General features: G+C 37.4%; 1 protein-coding gene across 5 annotated transcripts in view; it reads right to left on the reverse strand.

Annotated features, from left to right (window-relative positions):
* Positions 1–413: 413 nt before the first annotated feature.
* Positions 414–18,957, reverse strand: part of MUSK (muscle associated receptor tyrosine kinase) — a 138,525-nt gene continuing 119,981 nt past the window's right edge. For 4 of the 5 annotated variants that reach the window (XM_037797580.1, XM_037797578.1, XM_037797579.1 and 1 more), the window contains 5 exons: positions 18,159–18,334; positions 9,320–9,521; positions 8,627–8,818; positions 7,291–7,439; positions 414–1,544 (listed from right to left, as the gene is read on the reverse strand). In XM_037797580.1, coding sequence (XP_037653508.1) covers positions 856–1,544; positions 7,291–7,439; positions 8,627–8,818; positions 9,320–9,521; positions 18,159–18,334 — 1,408 coding nt within the window. In that variant the 3' untranslated portion in view covers positions 414–855. Of the gene's footprint in view, positions 1,545–7,290; positions 7,440–8,626; positions 8,819–9,319; positions 9,522–17,463; positions 17,488–18,158; positions 18,335–18,957 lie in introns of all 5 variants that reach the window. The other variant, XM_037797577.1, reaches the window with a different exon arrangement.

Consider the following 18,957-nt stretch of genomic DNA (forward strand, 5'->3'; position numbering starts at 1 on the left):
AGGAGGGCAGAAAGATCCGGAAAGAGGAAGAAATAACGTTGAAAGCAAAGGAAAAGTTACCAATAAAACATTCAAAGGAAAATTAAATAAAAGTTAAGATAATAAGTTAAATTAAAAGGTAAATGAACAGAAACCTTTTTCAGAAAACTGTAAAAATAAAATAAGCAGGTTAAATCCATAACAAGTCCACATAAAGGAAAACCTTCTAACAGAGAAGGTGCACAACAACAGAAAAGGGAACTGAAAATTGCAATAAGAATATAGCCTTGCTGATTGTCCATTTTATTCCTTGAAAACCCACTTTCAATAAAGTGTAACCACAACTCTGTAGAATACAAGCAAACATAAAATTATGCATTAAATACAAAAAAGAAATTCAGCAACAAAAATACTAGCTCTGTCTTTAGGTGGTGAGACAACGAATGCTTTTCTCTTACTTCTAGTTTTCTGTACCTCAATTTCTTACATGAAGATCAACTAATTGCATAATATATGGGAACTAACTCTATTAAAAATGAAACGCTGTATCACATTTCATATTAAAATTTAATACAGTGGAGTCTTACTCTGCAGCCGGCTATTTCAGGAACTGAATGTATGATAGTCTTCCCCATACAATATGGAAAACATAAACTTTCCCGATGAGGAAGAATAACTGTCTCCTGTTTTGTGCCAAATTCCCTAGCCTGATTTTCACCAGGTCTGTCTACCATATGAGTTCTGCACTGAGTTAGCTTTTCCTGGGAGACAGCAGTCTGCTCTTGCTCCTATCTGGGTCTCCTTGGGCTTCCGGTCTTGGATTCCTCTGGCTCACCTGAGAGGAGACTGCCACGCCTCCTTTGCACACCTGCAACCTCAGACGCTCACGGTTCCCTCCGCCCTCTGGCACATGCGTTCCAGGATTCGGTGAATACTGGCGAAGCTGGGCCTGTCTGCAGGCAGCTTGCTCCAACACAGACGCATTAGGTTGTATAGCTCCAGGGGGCAATTCTCAGGGCAGGAGAGGATGTTGCCGTCTCTCACGTAGTAGATGACCTCCTCGTGCGCCATCCCGTAGTAGGGCTGCAGGCCGTAGGAGAAGATCTCCCACAGGACCACCCCGTAGGCCCACACGTCCGACTCGGTGGTGTAGCGGTTGTAGAAAATGGACTCGGGTGGCATCCAACGGATAGGGATAGCATCGTTTTCATTCGCTTTGTAGTAGTCTGCTGAGTAGATGTTCCTGGAGAGGCCGAAGTCAGCAATTTTCACCACCATGTTCTCGCCCACCAGGCAGTTCCTGGTGGCTAAATCGCGGTGGACGAACTTGCGCTCGGAGAGGTAAGCCATGCCGGCTGCCACCTGCCTGGCAATGCAGAGCTGCTCGGCGCAGGTGAGGGGCGGGGGGCCGGGGCTGCAGCCCGCAGCCCGCATGGACAAGTCGCTGTGGCTGAGGCTGCACACGGGGTGGGTGAGCGGAGACATGCTGCGGAGGAACTCGTTGAGGTCACCGTAGGCCATGTATTCAAAGAGCAGGCACATGGGCTTCCCGACAGCACACACACCTGGAAGCAAGATCAAGCCTTCTGTGAGGTTGGGTTTATAAAATGGTATCGTGGAAAGAGCACTCCAAAAGCAAATGACCAGATCAGAAAATATGGGGCCCTGTTTTATGTTGTTGTTGATAGGGTCATAGGAGAACCCTGACCCCATTTCTTTGTCTAACCATCTCCTATTTACTTTTCAAGATTGAGCCAAATTATGAGTGCTCCTAAGATACCTCAGCTCCCAGCCCTTCCTGTGTCGGATTTTCCTTCTCTCATCCTTTAAAATAGCACCCAGCTTGCTATATTATATTCACCCATTTATTTGTATTTTTCTCCCCAATATTTTAGCAATTTGAGAGTGGAGGTTATGTAGTATTCTTTTTTTAAATTCCCCAACCTTACCACATGTGGGCAGAGCAGGTGCTCAATAATGTTTGGTGGGTGAATGTATGAATAGATTATCTGTTTTGGGTATGCAACATACTGTCTTGTATTTCTGCTTACTTCTGTGAAGAATGATAATAAAAAGGATATTACATTGAGTTTGGAAAGGATAACACAATCAATCCAAGATGCTCAGATGAAGTATTTAGGTTACTGCAGCAAAGCATTTTGAAATTTAGGTTTTGTGATGTTCATTCTAGAAAGGAAAGTATTAATATAAATGGAAGGCCTTTTGTAAATTTTTAAATCTTGCCATAGTTGAGAGAGAAACTGGAGAAGTTGGAATACATCTAACAAATGGGCACAATTTTATATCATCATAAAAATAGATTATTAGACCTATTATTTTTATAGGCAAAAATTAAGAGTCTTTGTTCAAAAAGGAAGAGAAATAAATATTGTTATCAAGGCTTATTGTTTTGAGGGTTAGTTTTTAATTCCAGGGACTTTAGCAATCAGCATATTGATATATACTAAGAAAATTTAAGAACTGACAACATACTTCTCTGACAAATTAGAAAAAACAAAACTTTGAACTGAAGTTGCTTAATGAAATGTTCTGTTCCCTAGTACACAAAATGTTATTTGGAAACTTTCTATTTTATGGTTATGAAAATATATATATGAACAATTATATATGTGTGTGTATCTGTCTTTAAGAGCTCAAAATGTTGGAAATATTGTAATAATTGTAATAATTCTAACCCAGTTCTTAGTTTTAAGTTGGGAGCTTCAAATGTCCATTATAGGCTTTTAAGATATGTTGGAAAGATGGATGGATGGATGCCTAGTCCAAGCCATGACTTTAAACTTTTTTGGATAACACCTTCAACAAATTATCTCACCTTGTTCTTATACTGTTTTCTCAAGTACCGGAATAGAAAATAATGGGTGAGATTCTATTATTTTAATGCCTCTTCCTATTCTAACATTCTGGAAATCTTTTCGTTTATACCTATTTCTCCCAATTTGGGATTATAAAACTCTTACAAACTAGGATTTTGATACTAGGCAATACATTTTTAAAATATGACTATTTTTGGTAAGTGCATGATATTCCCAATGTATGAAACAAAGCATATTTCTTTTCCTGGAATTTTATAGATTTTCCCAATTCCCCCTTCCTCTTTTGCCATCTCTTTTAAATGATACTGACTTCCAAGAAACTGTGAAAGCAGTGGAGTCGCATGCAGGAATGATTACTGCTTATGTGTAAGTGAATCAGAAACAGTCTCTCTGCTCATAGGACATTGAAAATAGAATTCAGATACAGCTTGTAATAAATGGTAAATAAATCTGAGTTCTTATTGGACAATGAAAAAATAAGGGAGAACTCTTAGTATCAATGTATTAAACCGGCTACCACAGTCATAATAAGCTTGCCAATTGTATATATGTGCTTGAATCAATTCCAGGAATTCAGGATGTTATAAAATTGCAAATACTTATACATAGTTGCAGACTCAACATTTTAAGAAACAATAAATTACTCCACAAAAGGAAAATATTTCAGTTTGCTGCTCATTGCAGATTATTGTTAAAGGCTCTCAGGTTACCCAAAATCAAAAAACAAGACTACTTATCTCTCTTTGGTATCTCTCTCAAGATATATATTTTCTATACTTGATAGATCTTAAACTGGCATCTCAAAACCATTGTGATAGAAAGGATTCCATTTTCCTCAAGGATCTTTAGTTCTTCCTGATATTTCTAGCTTACAATGTTTTGGGTGAATGCTTAAGACAGGAGACTCAGAAATAAAACAACTTGTTTGAAAGTTAGTATCAGGTATGATTTTTGTGCAAATTGGGTTTGAAGGGACTGTACATTTCCAGCCAGCAGTTAACAATTTGTTTCTGAAGTTTAGGAGAGAAAGCAGGTTGGGAGATTTCAGTTTGTGAATCACCAAAATAGTGGAGGAAGGTATGAGCTTGCCCAAGAAGAGTATATGGAAGGAGAGTGTATAGTGAGAAGCTTGAGGAAAGAATCCTGGGGCACATGGACAAGGGGTGGCGTGCAGTGGAAGAGGGGCTGTTGAACAAGACTAAGGGTGGAGGAGAGCCATGAAGACAGATGTGTCAAAGAACTGTCACGGAGGGGGAGGAGGGTAGCTTACAAGGTCAAATCCTACAGAATATTGATTAGGATGAAAGCTGAGATGACATTATTCTATTTAATTAGGCATTTCTTGATAATCTGTGCTATATATATATATACATATACATATATGTTTAATGAATAAATGAATGAATGACCTGGACACAATATTTGAGAAGGCAAAATAAGAAGGTTGGAGGAGCAGAAACTAGATTCAGATTATAGTGTGATGAAGAACAATGAATAAATGAATGCCTGGGAGTTGAGGAAGTAGAGGAAGTAAATTCAAGATAAATTGTTAATACCAAAGAGGTAACTTTTATTCATTCATTCAACAAAAGTTTTTAGAGTTTCTCCAATTTGACAACAGTTCCAGACACTATCATAATTCTTGGTGATTTTAATATCCCTGTGGATTATGCTTTTAAACGCCTTGGCTTCCTTTCTTCCAACGATCTTGATCTCTATCCAACTTCAGCTGCTCACTTTCATTGTCACCCTTGACTTAGTCATTCTCTTTGTTTACACACTCTCCACAATCTCTTTTTCAGTCATTCCATTTTCTGAACATCACCTTCCACCCTCTAGTACCACAGTTTACTCCATTAGTAGCCTAAGTCCAACAATCCTTTGACCCTACTGCAACTTTCAAACCATTGATCCTATCCTCCCTTTCATGGTGCCTCACTCTCTCATATCCTCTCTTTTCTCCTACACAGCTTAAATTCCATAGTCTGTCATTATAATTACTCCTTTGCATACGCCTCCTCTTTTTTGCCCCATTTTTGCTTTAACTCGTGGTGAAATTTCAATTCTGATTAAAGTCAACACCACCCCACCTAGTCTGCACTCACATGGCTAAATTTGGATGGAAACATACCATGCTGACCAGTCTCACTTTAAATTTGCAATCTCTAATTTCAAATGGCCTCTAATTGTGCCTGCCAGTCATGCTATATTTCTCCTACATAGCCATTTTTATTCTCCTAGACAGCCATTTCTGTCTTCTCTCTCCTCAAATCCTCAACTCTTTTTCTCCCATCCTCATTCTCAGATGATGATCTTGCCTTCTACTTCACAGAGAAAACTAAATCAATTGGAAGAGAACTTCCACAATCTCCTGCCATATCTGTGCCCATTCTCTTATGTTACTATTGTTGATCTGGGCATTTTCTTAATAAAAGACAATCCCTGAAATTGATGATGCCTGGATCCCTTCCACTCTCATCTACTCAAAGACTTCGCTACTTGCCAACCCCCTATCATCAGTTTTTCTCCTTACTGGATCATTCCTATCAGTTTACCAATGTGCCATTATTTTGACATGAGATGAAGTACCTATCTTCTTTCTTTAGCTATATCCATGTTTCTCAATTCCTCTTTATAGCAAAACAAGTCACACATGCATTTTCTCCAATTTTTCTCCCCCTATTCTCTTTTGAACTCACTGCCATTCACTCTTGCCCCCATCATCCCTCAGAAACTACTTTTAATCAGGGTTACTGATGACCTCCATGTCTCCAAATCTAAGGTCATGTTACAGTCCTTCTCTAACTTTATTTGTTGTTTGTATAATGGCAACTTTTGCCACTTTAAAATACTTCATTTGGCTTCCAGGATAACACACTCTGGAATTCCATCTACTTCACTGACTCTTCTTTCTCAGTCTGTTTTGCTTGTTCCTCCCCTTCCCAATGCTAAATGTTGGAGCACTCCAACACTAAGTCTCTGGACCTCTTCTCTGCCTTTCTTTTCCCACCCTTTGGTGTCTTTCCCAAGCCTCGTGGTTTAAATGCTATGTTTAGGCTACTGACTTTAAGTTTATATGTGCAACGAGGTCATCTTTCCTTAACTGTAGTCCTCCATGTCACCTGCCTCCTTCTCTTCTCTGGATGTTGAAATAATATCACAACACATCATGTCTTAAAATGAATTTCTGATCCCCCCACAAAAGGAACTTGTTCCTTCATCATCTTGCCCATCTCAGTAAAAAGCACCTCCATTTTAGCTCCATTCTTTGAGCTGCAAAAATCTTGGTCCCAATCCATGACTCCTTTCTTTTTTGTGTATCCCATATTTGGTCTGACAGCAAATTCTTCGGACCTACCTTCAAATTATACAAGGAACCCTATCACTTCTCACTGTCCTCATTACCAGCAACACGGTCCATGCCACCAACTTATCTTTCTGCATTATTGCAATCTCCTCTTATTGTCTTTCTGCTTTCGTTGCTTTCTTATAGACTATGCTCAACAAAGTAGCTGTGAGTCCAAAAAATTGTGTCATGTCATGTCACTTCTTGATTCAAAACCCTCCATTTGCTTCCCACTTTACCCAGAATAAAAGCCAAAGTTCTTAATAGGGCCTGATATAATCTGCCATCTCCTCCATTACCTCTTTGATCTCATCTTCTACAAACGCTCCCCTCTTTCACTTTGCTCCAGCCACATTCATCTTCTTGCTATTCCTCAAGCACACCAGAAAAGTTCTTGCTTCAGGAACTCTGCACATGCTTTTCCTTCTTTCTGGAATGTTCTTCCCAAGACACCCACATGGTTAGTCCTTTACTTCTGTCAGGGCTTTACATAAACTTTCATTGAGGTCTTCCCTCCCCAACCCATCTCAAATTTTAGCTTATACTCCAAAATACTCCCATGTTTGATGTCCAGCATTTGAATGTTTCTCTTTATTATTTGTCTCCCCCAGTAGAATGTTTGCTAATATAGTATTCACTAAATGTGTGTTAAATATATGAATAAATGGTGATGTAGTAAGAAACAAAACAGACAAATTTCTGCCCTCATACCATTTTAGTTAAGGGAGACAGACAAGAAACAAAATAAATGAGCAAAATATTATATAGACTGTCAGATATTGATAAATTCTGTGATGGGGAAGTGGTGTCAATGGAAGATTCTTTACTAATGGGAAATTTGAGGCATTTTTATGCAAGGGGAGGAGACAGCAAAGAGAGAAAAATTGAAATGATGAGATTAAAAAGGGACAATTCATTAAATGATGCCCTACAAGGGGTGGGATAAAATGAGTGTTAAGTTCTAGGCGAAGGGGCTAGCCTTGGAAAGGAGCAGAGACATCTCTCTGATCCAGAAGCAAAGGAGAAAGCATAAATAAAGAAACTGAAAAATTCTGTAGTGCAAAGGAGGAAAAACTTAGAAGTCTCCATTTTCGGATTAAATAAATTTTCTCACATATATTCTCATACCTAAGAGTTTCACAATGTTAGGGTTATCAAATTCTGCCATGAGAGCTGCCTCCCTCTGAAAGTCAGCTTGCATGTCTGCCGAGGCCTCTTCTTTGAGCATCTTCACCGCCACCATGGTGAAAGGTTCACAGGGAAGTAAGCCAGGAGCCCTGGGGGTGGGGGTGGGGGCAAATTTATTTAGGAAAAAAACTAAAGTTAAGGAACATTATACATACCTACATTTGCACATATCATCCACTTATGCAGTGCTTCCCAGAGCCACTGAATCAAGGAAATATGCCAACAGTAGGTCATACTTAAAGCTCTGCATAAGTCATAAAAATCCCTGGGGCTATTTTCAACATAGAGCAATGCATTGGAAAACGTTTTATCTATAAATTACAGGAATTCTAGCACATGCAGACCCAATGGGATTATCATTACTATTCCAGCCCCTTCATCCCTGGCTAGAATCTAAATTCCTTGAAGGCAGGGGCCATGATTTATTCCTCTTTATATCTCCCATAGGGCCTAAAGTGGTATCTTGCGTAGTTTGTGTTCTCAATTTGTGTGAGATTTTAATTTTTTTTAAATTCATGTAACCTCCATTCAAAGATCACCATAAGTGGAGATAAGTTTGTACCCTCTATAAAGGCACCAGACCAAAAGAAGAGTTGGTGATTAAAACTGGGTCCATGTTCTCTGTCCTGGCTGTCTGTCTGTGTAGCTCCATCCATGAGGAAAGGGTATTTATTCCAATTCACACAGAGATGCTATATGGGCTGGTGTTGGTCATGATACAGACTCTTTTCTTGAGCTTATTGTTTTCCTGCATGTTTGCATTATTTTTCCCTGTTCTGTTTTACCATTCCATGAATATCTATTTATTATCTGTGCTCTTCAATCAAAATGCTAATTCAAAGTAAATTTTAAATGGAGAACACAGCAATAGAACACGAAAGAGGAGTAAATCTGAGAATTGTTTACTGAAAATAATGTAAGAAATTATGAAAATGTATGAGAATTTTTTTTCTGTAAAGGAAAGGTGATTGCAACACTACTAATTGCTTGTGATTTGAACATTGTATAAATGAAGATACATTTACATTTCCTGTAAGTTACTTCGTTAAAATGTAATAAAATATATTCTCTCCATATACATCATTCTATTTTCCAGCATGGAATGAAAATTATAAAGATTCAAAGTATAGTACACAATACAAAGATGGTCAATAATATGAAGACAACCCATTTGATAATGATTATACATAATATATATACATCAAGGTAATAATCTGGTACCTTTTCAGGGACAACGTATTTCAATGGAGAAATTTTTTTACATGAGTAATTTTACCTTGCTTGAAAGACCCTTCCAAATGCTCCCTCTCCGATATCTTTCACATATTCAATGTTATTCCTTGGATACTCCAAGCTGAGTAATTTGGGATTCAGGAGGAGCGGCATCCTCTGGTACATGGGGTTGGGATGAAGTCTGTCCAGCAAGAGCTCAGAAGGAAGGGTGGTGAGGGTCACAGCTGCTGATTCTCTGCAAATAAGGTCAATAAAGAGCTCAAGGCCAGTTAAGATCTATGTACTCCAACTTATATTCTAAGAGCTATGTCATTTGGGAGAAAACAAAACAAATTATACTAAGGCAGCCAAAGATCCTTCAGTTTTGGAACAATGAATCATTTGTTTGGTTTAGAGTCAAAAGGCATGCTTTCTCAGGAATTTTGTCACTATTCACCTTGGCAGCAGGAGCAAGGAGGAAGGAGCGAGCAGGAATAACCTTTTTTTTCCTTCCAGATTATTGTTTAGATTCTGTCTGTTGTGAAAACTTACCACAGGGCATGTGATCTTATGTAGTAAGCTAGTGATATTTTTTGAGCTTGTGGAGGGGAGGGGGCTTAATTTTAAGCAGAGTGATAGATGTCATTAAGAGATTGGTAGCATAGTGTATATTCCTCCTCCCACCCCTAATTCCCATGCTAGGGACATAGGTTTTAAGAATACTGTTATGGGTGTTAACCCTAAACTAGAATCTCACCGTTTCTTATTTTTCCACTGTTTTCGCCTTCGGCAACAATAAAGAGTAGCTATGGTGAGAAGTGCAAATATGGCGAAGCTGGACATGATGGAAATTATTACAGTCATGGAGTAGGTAGGTGAGACAGAGAAGGTAGATGAGGAGGAAGAAGGCAAGCTTGGAATGTCCACACTCGGCTTCGAGGATGTCACTGGTGGGAATGCTGTAAGAAAATAAAGATAACTCTCTTCATTCATGCTCAAGTCTTTGAGAAGCAATTTTTATATTCAAGCAATTTGTAAACTAAATTTAATTTTAAAAATAAATTTTTATATGTCTGGTTCTCCTGATTATATATCTATAAAGGTACAAATGTAGGAATCCAGAAAGGTTCAGTTGTAGATAAGTCCAGATTATAGAGTCCTAGAATTTCAAAGATGAGTCTCAGAGAGAGGAAGTATTTTTTTTTTTCCATGACAGGTGCAGGTCCTAGGCTAATGTTCTTTACCCTGAACCATATTGTTTATGACCTGACAGCAGTCATGAAAACTATTAAATTATTAAGTAAAATATTTTACTGTAATTATACCTGAGGTCAGGATTGGCTAGAACTGAGCTTTTATATACATTTACTGCTGATCTATAAGCAGAATAAAATTAATGGAAGATGATGAAAAATGAATATATTAGGACACAATTGAGCAGAAGTTAGTCCATCTATAAATTGGATTCCTGTCAAATTTCTATTAAAAAGATCAATGCAATATATAAACAAGGTAGAACCTGCATTACTGCTGGAAACCAAAAGATACCATGCTCACATCACTCTGTAGGGTGCAAAGTTCATTGCATATCTAATAAAACAACCTTGTTAATTATATTTTAAATCTTCTTAATAGATTGAGTAAAGACAGAAAACATTTATACATAGCATTTTAATGATATAATCAATGAGAATGTTTAATAACTATGAATGAAATTTGTACCTTAAAAAGAAAGAAGAAACATTCTTTTCAAATATTTGTGGGATACTAATAGAAATGATCTTATGTCAGGCCACAGAGATATGTCTCAGTAAATAAAGCAGAAATTATGCAGATCTACTCTTGGATCAGAATGTAAGTAATGATATAGATGAACTAAAATCCAATAGGACATAAAAATCAATAACTTTTGGATCAAAAAGTGAAATGTAACCATATTACGAATTAGAAAGTAATACAGTAGTTATGTATGGGATTTGGGCAAAGCTGTGCTCAATTATAAACTCATAGCTTTATCTACTTCCATAAATAGAATGACAGTGAACGAGTTAACTCAAGATTCTGGAAAAGGCACAATAACTATAAAAAGGAAAAAATAAAGGAAAATAAGTGAGAAAATAAAAGCCATGTACAAGCATAAATTAATAAGTTAGAATACACATACAACAAATGATAGAACTGAAAAATAAGTCAGTAGTGGTCTTATAAATATTTATACACTTGCGGGTAGCTGAGCTTGTGCCTCAGCTTGCCAGGCCTGGGCCAGGGGACCTGATCACCCCCTGGGGAGGGTAGTAGGTACGGGCGTGAGTGCCCTCTGCAGCCCCCCGAGCCTGGGGAGCGGGGTCAAGGCAGCTCCCTTTTCCTCACCCAAAATGCCACTGGCAGGGGAGGCTTGCCGGAGGAAACCGCCTTTCTCCCAACTGCCCTTTCCCCACTACCTTATCTTACCCACTCACTCCCTGGTGCCAAGGCCACTCCTGCCACCGCCAGTGCGCATGCACCGTGGCCAAAACAACCCCCGCCCGTTGCAACGGCTCCTGCGTCCTCTCAGAACCAATCCTAGCCCCTCTCCCTTCAATATTGCCATTTTAGGCTACTTCACCTCCTTTCCAGCCCTGCCCCTCTTACCAGCCTATATAACCTGTAATCACCCCTGAATAAATCTCTTTGGCGCATACTCCTACTGGATGAAGAGTGTTTTTTGTCCTTATCGCCGCCCTCCACACCTTGCACGCCTCTCGCCGAGGACCTTGGCCACGTCCTCCGCCTCGCCCTCGCCTCCGGGAAAGAGCCCCCGCCGCCGGTACCCTTTAAGCAGCCCCGAGAGCTGAGGGCTCGGCTACCGGCCGCCACTCCCCCTAGAAACAGTAACCCCGACCGCATACACTGGTAGTCTAACCAGTGGAATTTTAGTTTTAATATTAGGAAAAGCACAAACATACAAATAAAGAATGAGAAAGGAGTTATGACAACAGATTCAAAGATCATAAAAAGGGTAATAAATAATTTTGCAATTATATATTTGAAACCTTAAGGAAAATAATAGGAACATATTAATTACCAAATTTGAAAACCTAAATATAGTCAAAAGCAGAAAATTCATTTTAGAAGTCATTATAGAATTATGAACACATTCAATCTTGGAAGAGATAAAATATACATATATTATATGTTCTAATAACAAATAAATCTTCAAACTCTTTTTAGGAAGTTACTATAATACTAATATCAAAACCTGGCAAGTTTAGAATATTAGAAAGTAGAATATAGAACATAGATGGAAAAAAAAATACTAACTGAAATAATAGCAACTTGATGGCAATCACATAGTAAGATAATAATGAGTTAATATAAGGAAGTGCATTTAATATAGCATATCACATCAAAAAGTCAAAAGAAAAACTTGATCCCAGGAGATGCCTAAAGCCATTTAAAATAGTTACTTGCAAAAGTAGAGAGTGAATTGACGGTCCTTGTAGGACTCCTTGGCTAGGAGCAGACAGTGATTTTGCCCTGGGCACCAATGGCACCAGTGGCACCAATGGCTAAGCAAGTGGTTTTGAAGCCTGTGGAGGCCATGCTTGACCACTGCCATGACTCAAGCAAGCACCTGGAACTGGAAAACCATCAGCTCAGCAGTAAAACATGTGTGCAGAACCAAGACAGCAGGTTTCATCAAGTGTCAGCATCAGACTTCCCAGGTCCCTCTATGGCTGGTTTGAAAGCCAGAGATTTCTTAGTCAATCCAAGGTGAGAGGGGAAGGGGTACTTAGGGTGGAGAGCAGAGCTTTCTGCAAATAACAAAGCAGGAAAAATTATTTAGGGACAGGGAGAAGTGACTATTTTTGTATTTGGATTTTGTAGAGCAGTTTATGCCATGTATACTATGTGAGGAATTTCTCCTAAAAGTGATAGTTAAACCTCATTAATAAATATAAAGGAGAATTACCTCAAAAATATCATATAATATAAAGATTTTAATAATATATTAAAAGGATAATCCATTATGACTAAGTAGGATTTATTTTTAGAATGTAAGAATTGGCATGGACTGAACAATAGTTTTGTTCTATGGATTTAAATATTTCTTCCTTTCAGGATAGTTTTGTTATTTCTTAATTATTGCTTCTGGTCTATTTGCTCTGGACTTCTTAAGAGCTACATGGATTATCAGTTTGGATCTCCATTCTCTTTCCCTTTTTATCTTTTCACTTGTCAATTTGATCTCTTTATCCTTTTCTTCTGAACTGTAGGGGAGTTTTATTCACTCATTCATCCGTACATTAATTCATTCACTACATTACTATTACTTGTTAAGTGTTGGGAACATTGTGTTGGGCATGAGGAGTCTTTGCGTTAAAGTAATTAACCGGGAACAAATTAGTAAATGGACAATTACAATGCAATATAAGAAATGTTGCAAGAGTGATAAGAACAGGTTGCTTTGTGAACACCCAGGGGCAGTTCCAGTTCCAGATTTAGGTACACTGGCTAAGTTTTCTTTCTGGGTAAGTTAACTATAAAGGGTGAGTAGGCAATAACCAGTTGAAGGTGTATGTGGTGTGGAAGGGAGGAAGGGGGTGGGGAGAATTGAGGCTGAGGTAGTAGAACCCTGGAAAGAGAGAATAGCATGTTTCAGGGCCAAATCAAGCAGTCATGGTGCTTTCCTAAAAGTACACCTAAAAGTTTCATTGTTTCAGATGGGAAGTGTCTATAAGTAAGGCTGTAGAGATCAGGTCTAGGTCCTCAAGGGCTTTGCATACCAAGTTAAATAATTTGGACTTTTCAATAGGGAGAATCATTGGAGAGTTTTAAGCAGCAGAGTAGCATGATCAACTTTGTGCTTTAGAAAGTCAAACCTACCCTGATTTCCATGGTATAAATATTCTACCATGACTGATTTCAAGCTACCAAAGTGACACCACTGAATGCACACCATTATATAGAATCTCCACCATAGAGATACCAAAGATCAAGAGAAAATCTAAAAGTTTCTATCTAGACAGAACAAATTATTTCCAGGAAAAATAACCAGGCTCACATCAGACTACTTATTTCTAAAAGTGGAAGCTAGAATTACCATCTGTAGACTACTGAATTCTATATCCAGCTTAATATATTATTCAACTATCCAGGTAAAGGAAAGCTATTTGAAGATATGCTAGGATCAGAGGCTCCATCACCCAAGAACCTATCTGAGGAAATACATGGGAGGACTCCAGCTAGCAATGGAATCAGAAAGACACTTAAAGATGAAGAGGAAAAGACAAAGGATAAAGAGTGGGAAGAAAAAAATATTGATACATATATGTGTTAAATCTAAATGGATAATGATGGAATGACTGGGTATTTTGTCTCTAATTCTCTAAATGAGAACAGAGAGAGACATTTGGCAAGAAGAAAACTAATGGTGCTGGGGGAGTAAAGAAGAAAATAACATTCTGAAAATTTCACTGAAGATTCTAAAAGTCTCATGGAATGGGGAAAATGAGAAATAGAGGTCTTTTATATGTAGAAATAGTTGGTATCTGACTTTCACTAACCACTAGAAAAATAGTAATCACCAAAACCATGGAAAAGGAAAAATGGTAGAGACATAATGACTAGCAAAAAATAAGGAAAAGGAAAAAGGAGAAACAAAACAGTAAGATTAATAGGAAGAAGGATTACATTAAAGCCAGATAGAGAAATTTAAAGTTACTAAAATAGGACAAGGGTGACATTTCGTAAGGATAAAAGGACAGGATAAACTATCATAAATAACTATGCCTCATAAAACATGGTGGCCAGATATATAAGGCCAAAATTATTGGAAATGCAAGAAGAATTTGAAAAAATAATTAAGAATTAGATTCATCTAGTGGAAAAAAATTGTTAGGAATCAAATCAACGAAATGACTAAACCTATAAGTGTATATGGAGACTATTAAGGTCATCTGGTTGTTGAGTAGCTAGCATGATATTATTTCAGTGTAATCATGGTTGCATCAGAATTCTGAGCAGATCATGTTCTGAATATTGTATTCAATCTGAATATTCTTCAAGCTCACATGCAATCATTGAAGGGGAAATACGGAGGTGATGGTTTTGGAAGTCAGATTAGAGAAGAAAAAGATTGAAAAAATGGGACATATTCCATTTGACCAGGAGATTACAGACAGGCAGGGTAGCTGTCTCTAAATCTTTTAAGGGTTGTCCTGTGAAAGATGAATCAAAGGAACAGAACTAAGGTTAGTGGTTGGAAATTATAAGGGACCATATGTTAGTTCTGTATAAGCTGAAAATACTCTAATAATTAATGTGCTCCACATTCGAATGAACTTACAATCAATGAAGGGATGAATTCACATGGGACAAGGGAAGGTCATCTGGTGGAGATGCATTAGAAAAGATTCTTTCATTGTGGAGAGGTTGGAGTTAACTGTTAAAGACACTTCCAACTCAAAGGTTCTGCAAACTAGTAAATTTAATATACCACAAAAATTTACCCAACCAACATTTCAAATGACTAAATAATTCAAGGAGTTGCATATATACATACACAAATCCTTATGATTTCATTTGTGAACAAAATTGTAATTAGTTATGAAAAATGATTTTTGGACATAATGGTAAAAATTCAAATAATCAGATTACCTGGGTGATTTAAAATTGAGAACAACAAAATTTTTAAGAATTGGACCTCCTTAAGAATAATCAGTTATAACAGAATGTGAAAAGATGGTGGTATCTATTAAAAAATGGGTCAGTTAAGCTTTATTACACATGAGGTCTTGGAAATTAAAAAAATTACTGACAACAAAGTGGCATCGAGTATAACAATTAAGAAATCAGGCTCTTCAGAAGACCTCGAATCAGACAGATTTGGGTTCAAATCCTTGCTCAACCCCTTCTAGATGGGTGAATTTATGCAAGTTGCTTAATCTCGCTTTCCTGAATTTACTTGTCTGTAAAATGAAACCCTACCTAATTTCATAGTGTTGTTGGGGACATTAAGAGAGAGAATGCACATAACGCACTGATTAGTTTGCCTGGATCTGGGCATGTACTCACTTGCTTGCCATATATATAGAGAGAGTAAAGATGGAAGGGGAAAAAGCTAATTAAAGAGAACAGCAAATCATCATTCCAACAATTAAACCAGATTGTAATTTTTTCTGCAGAAGCTTTGAAACAAGAGAAGAAAGATTCTGTAATGATGTATGTGAAGTCCCTCAAAAGACAGGAATAGTGAAATGTCTGCTTAGCTGACAAATAATGTAAACAGCACAAAAGCATTAAACTCTCAAAAAGATATTTAAGTTCAGCAAAATAAGTCAAAAACATGAAAAATCCTGAAATTCTAGTTTTTATATTCAAGAGAGAAGAAAATAATGCAAAGAATAAACTAATGATAAGTATCTTCAGTATAATCCCTCAAAGTGAACTGGTAACAGAGAAACAAATTTCTCTGGTTTACTCAGAGATCAAGAAACACTCAAAAATATTTGAGGACTTTACACCTTCCTTCCTAAAGAATATGGAACACTCTCCCAATAAGGTTGCCTTCTCTGCTCACCTATGGACCTACCTGAAGATATAAAGTCAATTTCTTTAACAATAATTGCATTTCACTTGAGGAGTATACTTTTAGACACTTTCCACCATGGGTTTGCAAATGAAATGATTAGCTTATGACATGTAGAGCTCATTCTCTTACATGTACCAAACATTTCATAAAACTCTTTTTGAGTCTAGAAAATTAGTTTATTGTAGTTAATTTGTGCTCCTCAAAAATCCTTTGTAATCTGTGTAAAAGCTAGAAATATAGATGAATTTTTTATTGCTTTTACTGTTTCATTTGGGATTAAAGATCAGCACATTCCACAGAAGAAACCGTCAGTGAATGTTTCAATGAACGATGAATAAACAATTGAAGGATAACAAAACCACAGGCACCAATTAAAAGTCTAAAAGTAAACTTTTGTTGCTCATATGAGAAAGAATTGACATCTTTCTTTTTCATGCCTTCAGTTTGGGAAGAATAGTCTGACAGGCTTCAAGAAAAATAGATTTTTGGGGTTTTCTATAACTGTTCTTATTTAATAACTCTGGGTCATTCAATTGGACGCAGTAGCATTCTGTCTTTTAATATTCTTAGCGTTAGTCCTTAAAATAAGCCAGCAAAGTCAAGATCACTCTCACAGGCATTGCACTTAACCAAGTGCAGAGGATATTAGACCTGGAACTTATGTTACCGGAAGTGAATATGATTTGGGCCTTAGAACACTCAAGCCAGAAGAAGTTAATGGACATGAAAGAACTTTGCTAATTTCACCCTGAATATTTCAGCATTCTGGTAGGTTAAAGCACCACCCAATACAAATTGGTTTCTAGGACATCCCTTTACAAGCCGTCCTTTTAAATTCTTTCCTCGAGATTTTGAGAAGACTCTTTTAAATCCAATTGATTTGCCTATAAACTTTATACTGGAAATTAGCTGTCTTAAAACACACACGTACATACCCATCTTCCAAAAGAAGGATCTGTTGTCACAAATAAAGACCATGAACTAGCTCAATGAAGAAGTAAATGTTCTTCATCTATAAATAATTACATGATGCAAAAATCATGAATGCAAAATCAAAAGATGACATTTAAAATTTGGCTTACTTTATCGAAATGTAGGGGGTAACGTAGGCTAATAACCTTGAGTTGGGAGATATTAATTGTAATGTCACTTACTAAATAAGGTGATCTTCATGGCCTAAAGAGAGCTATAAACTGAGACCTCCAATGGTTATCTTCCCTCTGAGTGGGATCATGCTTTCTGTTCTGCATCGTGAAGTAGGAGTGTAAATACGCATGCACGAATCCAATTACATACACACAAGGTTTCAGGGGCACAAAGTTACTTACTTGTTATGTTTTCTTTTTTATAATCTGAAGGGGAAAGGATAAAAATGCATTTTAAATGAGCATCCAGATATCACATATATTTTGAGAGAGAGTGCTTAAGAAATTTAAGTCCTCTTTCAACTTTTTAATACAACTGGAAAACATTCTTTGCATTTGAATGTGTAAGGATTCCTTCTTGGCAATTAAACCAGCTTGGGGAAAACAACAGACTCTCTTACAAACAAAGTTCATTAAAACAACATGCAGCAATTCCGTTTTTGCTTTGTGAGGTCAGCATTTTCAAACACGTGGCTTATTTTTGCATGCTTAAAAATCTGCGTCAGTGGCTAAGAAAGAGGACTTTATCACTTTATTTCATGTCTATGACAAAATATGAGATACTTCTTAGACACTTTTCTGCACATTCCAGAAAATGTTATGAGCTCTCATAAGGTCCTTTATGAAATAAGGTAAGATCTCAGGCAGCATTTGAAAGTACAATTAATTTATTTTAAAGCAAATGAAATAAATCCTTATGTTAACCTGTGCAATTAGGAAAGCATTAGGATTCTGCTATTAGTTAACAATGGAAGGCAGAACTCAAACAAAAAATTAGAAATCCCTAGAAATATTAGGAGCTTTAAGCTCACACCTCAGTTTCTTTCAAAAGGTAGATTTCTCTCAACCTCCAACACGCTGGGAGAATTCTTTGTTACCTAAATATGGCAGTCTGGTACAGGCCATGGGGTCCCAATGCATGCTGGGAAGTTTGCTGCAGTCCGGCATGGAGAACAGATGAAACCCAGATCTGTAGAGTCCTCTGTGGGTCCTTTCTTCCATTGCCAGCCATTCTTTTGCACAGAAGAGCTCTTTTACTGCCAGGCAGTACTCTCTAAAATGTGGTATGGAGAAAAAAACTTGATGAATCATGGCATGTTAAAACCAAATTTGTGGCAGAGCCTAAGTTCTACGTTTTCTAAATATCATTAGAGTACATTGTCTGTTCTCACAAAAGGGTTTTTGAAATGCCCCTTTTACTGTAAATGTGAGATTTCATGAAAGATAGTATTTTACCCTCTGAGATAAAATTTCATCTTTTTTGTTTTAAAGCATAATTACTGCTACTGGGGAAAAGGACTTTCAAGTTTAAAAGACCTTATTAGATCAGGAATCCCAAATGTCTTCTCTCAACTTCATATTAAAAGAACCACAAAAAAGCACAGAAACAAAGTATACAAGATTAAAAACGCATACACGGAAAAATCATGGATGACTGTCAGTCAGTTGCCAGCCTAGGAGATTTTCCTATAATCTCAGTGCTAAAGGGCAGTGCCTAGGAATACAGCCGGCGCCTCCGGGTGCTTCGCCTTCCTGACCCTCAGAGGGGGACATGAGGGTCCTTTCCCAGCCCTGACCCTGGAGAACAGTCTTGTCTCATTGCCGTGTATGCTGCTATCTGAGAAAACGGGAGTGAGAGAGGCTTAAGAATTTGTTATGAGTGAAGGCACTTAAAAA

The sequence above is a fragment of the Choloepus didactylus genome, chromosome 10, assembly GCF_015220235.1.
Source record: "Choloepus didactylus isolate mChoDid1 chromosome 10, mChoDid1.pri, whole genome shotgun sequence".
Taxonomy (NCBI): Eukaryota; Metazoa; Chordata; class Mammalia; order Pilosa; family Megalonychidae; genus Choloepus; species Choloepus didactylus.